The sequence below is a fragment of the Poromitra crassiceps genome (assembly GCF_964638095.1).
Source record: "Poromitra crassiceps genome assembly, chromosome: 9".
In the NCBI taxonomy this organism is placed as follows: Eukaryota; Metazoa; Chordata; class Actinopteri; order Beryciformes; family Melamphaidae; genus Poromitra; species Poromitra crassiceps.
Window position 1 is genome coordinate 55,114,949 of NC_139630.1, and position 6,367 is coordinate 55,121,315.

Here is a 6,367-nt window from a genome sequence, read left to right on the forward strand (position 1 = left end):
ATTGCCTCCGTTTCCATCAAGCTCCGGTTCACATTGTCGAAAATACTAAATTTATCATAAGAGATTTTCCTTTTCGCAATTTTTTTTTTTTTTTTTTTTTACAAAAAGTTCCACCCTTAGATTGACTCGAGTTCGGTTAGAACATTTCCAAGTTTGGCTAAAATTTTCAGAATCAGTCAAGCTGCATTTTGAAAACAACACTAGTTATTCAGAAACACTTGTGTCATTTTGTCATAGCATAGACAAGTTTGCGTGGATGTTATATTGAAAAACCGGCAAGAAGCCAACATGACAACAAATGACATTGACTCTACAGATTGAAGGAAAATGTTATGGGGGAAAAGGAAGAGACACAGAGGTCCAGCGTGGGCGCAGGCATACAGCGAGGATCAGTAACCAACGGCAACATAGGTGAGCGGTTAATGACGTTGTAGTGGTTGGCAGGCAGCGTGTGATTGGGTAGGTGCACGGCACAGGGGGGAGGGAACAAGGCAAGCTGTCCAATCACGAGAGGAACGAGAGAGTCACACAGTCCAGTGTCTGCTTCACATCTCGGTGTGAGTTTCGTGGTCTGATGACCTGTCCTTTAACGAGCCTGAGATGGCATAAAACCTACAGCAGGAAAAAATATAAAAATATATCGGAAGAAAGGGTCAAATTAAGACTTCACTGTAAACACATCAAATTAAGACATATTTAAAAAATAAATGAAAAGAGTCAAAGATGTTTTTTCACAGTGAAATTACTATAATTGTTAATTATGTAACAGTGAATTTTATAACTTTACTGACTTCAAAGGGTGTATTTAAAGGAGGAAACAAGAACTTCATAGTTTTGAGGCAGAAAGTACATAATTCATCACTCTCTCTCTCTCTCTCTCTCTCTCACACACAAACACACACACACGCACGCACGCACGCACGCACGCACGCACGCACGCACGCACACACACACACACACACACACACACACACACACACACACACACACACACACACACACACACACACAGACACACACACACACACACAGAGAATAAACAAGGTTTTGTGCTATCATAAATTAGCCTCAAGGCTTAAATTCTGTTATCTGTTTGTTCTCTCTTGTCTTTTTTATGTTTGTTGCTATAAAAAATGCTTCGCCCATGAAAGACGTTTAGTGTGCACCTTACTCTGAATGCCTCCACTGTCAGACGCCCTGATTAAAAACAGTACAGCATTCACTTATATGCTTTGAATGATATTTCATTCACTGTGTCTAAAGAGATAGCCTGAGAAAGATGAAGATGATGATGAAGATGAAGAGGGTGAGACATAATTCTGATTCATAACATAGAAGAGCCATTGTTGAATTTGTTGTGTCTGTTTACATGCATGTGGTGACAGTGTGTGTACGTTTCAGTGTATTTGTCCAACAACATTGAAATATGTAGACTCTACATAACACAAAAACATCACTGAATGCATGGCAATGGCAAAAGATAGCCTATTTGACTTTGGCAACATTGTGCATTTATTGAACTTGAAAAAACTTTCTTTGAACTTTGAATATATTTGAACTGAACAGGAGAAATACATGTAAAAAAAAAAAAGACAAACATAAATTACATATATATTTTTTATATCGGTTATCTTGTTTTCATAATTGTGGGAAGCCAAAAATTTGATTAATTGTACTGCTATTTGTCATTTAATTAGCCTGTAATTTGTAATTTACAGTTGAAGTAGTAGGCCTATTGTTTTTGGGGATGTTTTGGGAGTTAGGTGGTCCACGAGTTTTTTTCATTGGTTTAAGTGGTCCTCCTTGGTCTGAAAAAGTTTGAGAAAAACTGATGTAGAGCAAGGTAAGCTGCTGTATGTGTGCATATATTCATAATTCTAATTGAGTCTTTGCCATTCACACTGTATCCTGATTTAACTAAATAAATTTAATATGGAAATTTGGAAAGATAACAAACACACTGTGTACTACCTTGACTTTTGGAAATGCCTGCGTTTCTTCAGCACCTTGAAGCAGGAATATTTTGCACAGGTGCTTTTCAGGTCGATGACCTGGTAGATGATGGGGTTGTACATGGCTGCGGACTTGGCCAGTAGCGTGGGGACAACGGAGGCTGGGATCGGCACCGAGTCCGGTTCGCCAAACGCCGACACCACTGACACCACTGCATAAGGGATCCAGGCGATCAAGAAGCCCGCACAGATCAGCATCGCCACCTAGGGGACATGGAGCAAAGTACATCACAGATTTGGCCCTAAAAGAAACCTGAATGAGAAACCTGTATGAGGAGCATTCTCTGTCGGTCCAAGCAGTACACTACTTTACTACACTACTATATTCACCTTATTCTTTGCCCATACAAGGACGCTTCTGCATGACGTCATTTCGTAATCGTCTTTCCGGTTTTAAACACGGAAGTAGATTACGCCTACCATAGTCATTTAGACTTGCCAAAAAGCTATTTTCAAGCTAAAAAAAAAAAACCCAAACCCCCCTGTTTTAAAGTTTTAATATTTGTCGGGTGAGAACGTAACATATATATGACCAGTTTATCAGAATAACGCCTATTGGAAATCTTTAACGAGCAGCGAAGACCGGGAGCGCTGACTGTGCTGACACCGGTCGGACTAGGTATCTGTCAAACCCTACTGTAGTTAGGCTACTGGCAGTGAGAAAACACTGTCGACGTGCTTTTGTAACTAACGTTAAATGCCGACCGGGTACAGCCATCGGCTCCTCGCAGCAGTAACGTTATGAACATGTAACTGAAGTTGGCCGCAGTGTAGCTTAATTCTGAATGTTGCCAAACTTCATTCATACTGACGTTTTATTTTGAAAATGGCCGCCAACTAGCGCTGAACCGGAAGAACAAATACGTTCAGTCGAACGCGGAAGAGAGAAAAAGTGGGCGTGGTGAATAAGGTGAATAACACTACTGTATAAGCACTACAGGTATATAAGAGAGAAATTATATATAGGTCCAAAATCTGCAAATGGCTCCTTTAAAGCTTCTTCTTCCCTCTACAGTACTTGTCTCTCCTTCACTCTCTTCTTGCCATGCAGCCCATCACCCCCACGCCCACCTTTGTGAGTTTCATCTCCAGGGAGTGGCTGTTTTTGATGCGGGCGTCAAAGTGCGAGATCTCCTTGGCCGAGGACTTGACCTTGAAGATGATCATGACGTAGGAGAAGACGATGATGCCGGTGGGGAGGATAAGGCAGAAGAACATGATGGCCATGACAAAGGTCTGGCCCGACACCGAGGCCTGCGCCAGCCACCAGTCCAGGGTGCAGGACGTCCCAAAGGGTTCCGGGGCATAGTTGCCCCAGCCCACCAGGGGCATGGTGGCCCAGAAGGCAGCGTACAGCCAGACGAAGGCCAGGCACAGGAGGGCATGGCGTCGCTTCAGCCAGGTGCCTGAGAGAGAAGATGATGAGGAGGAAGAATCTGATTAATACAGTCTGCAATTCAATGGCCTAAATACATCAAAAGCAACATTCAAACTAAGTCCATATCTAAAGTCCTGATCACGGAAGATGTTAAGTTTCGAGGAATTCAGGGGGGGAAAGCCACTTAGATTATTGCTGGTTATTGGGGTGTCAATTCGTCATGAATTCTTGGAATGGCTAAAGTTCCGTAAAGTCTATCTGAACTCGATTACCTGTGACTGACTCAATTAAACCGCAATCAGTGGCAGCGATCATGTTCTTCTGTCATCATTAGGGTGGGGTGTGTCGCCGCTGTCTCCAGCTATTTCTTTGTTGCGAGCAGTTTCATGTGGGAACTATTTTCTTTTGCAGTCTCATGTAGGAACTAGCTAGCACCTAGCAGGTGTAGTTCGGTCAAAAGAAAATAGTTCCTCCATGAAACTGCTCATAACAAGGTCTGTGGATTATGTTGAGTAACAGGGTCATGATTTCTGGAAAGAGACTTGCTGTTGAGTTTTTTCAAATGTATTTCTTTGGCACTTTGAGCACCACAAGCCGAGTGCCATCCAGTTCCATTGTATTGGAGAGAAGGCAGAAACTCTGCGGCCGATATCTCCAAAACTCAGGCAACTAACACAAAACGATATAGATGGATAAATAGCACTACAGGTGAGAGGAAATATATGTATTTTGGATTTGAGGGTGAGCTGTTCCTTTAAGGGGATTTCTAGAATTGAGTGTCAGTATGTTGAAACAAGCAGCACTCTTGATCGTGAAGAAAACCACAAGGCTGAAACATGATCCTATAGAATCTTTTCTATGGAGCTAGACTCTAGCTCCATAGAAAATATAATATTTTCTATGACAATATGTGCGATGTGTCGCACACTCTAGCTGCTAGAGTGTGCGACAACATCGCACATACAGTATTGTCATTTGTCTGTTTCATCTGTTGTCTATTTCTTATGGTTGTAAAGTTTATGTAATTTTGTAACTTGTATATGTCCTGTTGTTTGCTTTTGTGATTATGAAGTGTATCTACATTTGTCAATTGTTTGTAATTGCCTGTTTTGGTAACATCAACCTGCCATCAAGGGACTACAGTTAGAAACTAGCCTCTGGCTATTCTGGCTTATTTTACATGAAAATGTTCATTCATATGTATTGTCCCTATTTTAAATAAATACATTCAATCAAATGGGGATCTGTGGCTTACTGTTTATTGTCTATATCAGTGGTTCCCAAGTCCCAACCTTAGGGGACATTCAAGCCAAAAGCGTTTTTGGAGCTGCCATCGTCTTTCTGCAATTCATTCTCTATGTAAGGACGTGCTAGACGTGCTCCTCTTTTAATGAACGCACCTGGCGTTTCAGCGCTGGTGGCGTCTGTTCTTTTTGGAGGAGCGCTGTGGGCGTTTTAAAGCTGAAAAAAGTTGAACATTAGAGGAAAAGCGCCCTGATCGTCTTTTTCACTCCTCCTACCTTTTCTCCTCCCGAGGGATTTTCAACCTTGGCTGCTGCCAGAATTGACAATAATCTGGCTTTCATGTTGACAGTGAACAACATCAAACAGACAAAACCAGCTGGCTACCGTCCTTGTGGTCGTTGTGTTCTGATCTGTACTGCACGCGACTACAGGGGAAAACAAACGGAGCACAAAAAAACGCTCCGTGCGCTTTGTTTTGTGCACAATGGAAGCGCTCTCAACATGATTTTCATAGCGTTCTGACTGACAAAAACGCTTTGGGTGTGAATGTCCCCTTAGGCTCGCGGCCCTAATTGGAATTCAAATAGGGTCGCCTGATTTTTTTTTCTTTTACGCCAGACACAATTTAATACTACCGAAGATGATTACTGATTAGGGTCACATGCGATTTTATTTTATTTTATTTTATTTTATTTATTTATATTTTAATTCTGAGTTTGGGGAACCCCTTGTCTACTGTATACTGTAGGTGTTTGTGACATGAATAGATTGGAGTTGTTTCAGGAGACTGTGAAGTACCGTATCTGAAATGGCAGATCTTCAGGTAGCGGTCCAGGCTGACCACGGTCATGGTGCCGAGGCTCCCGCAACCAAAGAAGAAACCCGCCCAGCCGTAGAATCGACAGCCTTCCCAACCAAACAGCCAGCGGTGCGAGAAACTGGACACCACGAAGAAGGGCTTCCCCGTCACTGAGAGAGGAAGGGGAGGAAGATGAAGATGGGTCATATATAAATCACAGGAAACATATATTTCGTGACTTGGAAGAGATCGGTCTGTGGATCTTAGACTGCACTTTTGAGGAGATCAAAGCTGTATAAAGAAGGTGGGTTACGCCGTGCTGCACCACAGGTTATGACGCATGTCGTGAATCATGTCCTTACTGGACCCTTAGTCTCTCGCCAGACTCAAATATTACGTTGAAACGCTGCGCTCCTCATACTACTGTACATAAATGAGTCTGTGCCAGTTAACAGCCACTTCTAGCGTTTGACGGCGGGTCTAGGTGGGTTCAAACTGAATGAGTGACAGGTCGTAGCACCAATGAGATAGCTGTTTGAAAAATGGGCTGGGCCTCCCCTGTCGTCTGATCGCAAAGTCGTTACTGATTGGGGAAGACTGAATCCACCACTGGCCAATCACAGCATGACCAAGTGAACGGTTCACTTCTGACCCCAGCGGGCTGAGGGGAAAGCGTCCCAGACCCAGAGAGAGATCTGCAGCATGCAGCAACGTAGTGTATCAGACCCAGAGAGAGATCTGCAGCATGCAGCAACGTAGTGTATCAGACCCAGAGAGAGATCTGCAGCATGCAGTAACGTAGTGTATCAGACCCAGAGAGAGATCTGCAGCATGCAGTAACATAGTGTATCAGACCCAGAGAGAGCTCTGCAGCATGCAGTAACGTAGTGTATCAGACCCAGAGAGAGATCTGCAGCATGCAGCAACGTAGTG

General features: G+C 43.1%; 1 protein-coding gene across 1 annotated transcript in view; it reads right to left on the minus strand.

Annotated features, from left to right (window-relative positions):
- Positions 1-545: 545 nt before the first annotated feature.
- The window catches only part of opn5 (opsin 5), a gene marked incomplete at both ends in the record, with an annotated part of 22,839 nt that continues 17,017 nt past the window's right edge, over positions 546-6,367 (minus strand). Inside the window, 4 exons of the mRNA XM_083643074.1 lie at positions 546-612; positions 1,972-2,216; positions 3,084-3,418; positions 5,434-5,604. Of these exons, the coding sequence (XP_083499200.1) occupies positions 546-612; positions 1,972-2,216; positions 3,084-3,418; positions 5,434-5,604 (818 nt within the window). The remainder of the gene's footprint in view (positions 613-1,971; positions 2,217-3,083; positions 3,419-5,433; positions 5,605-6,367) is intronic.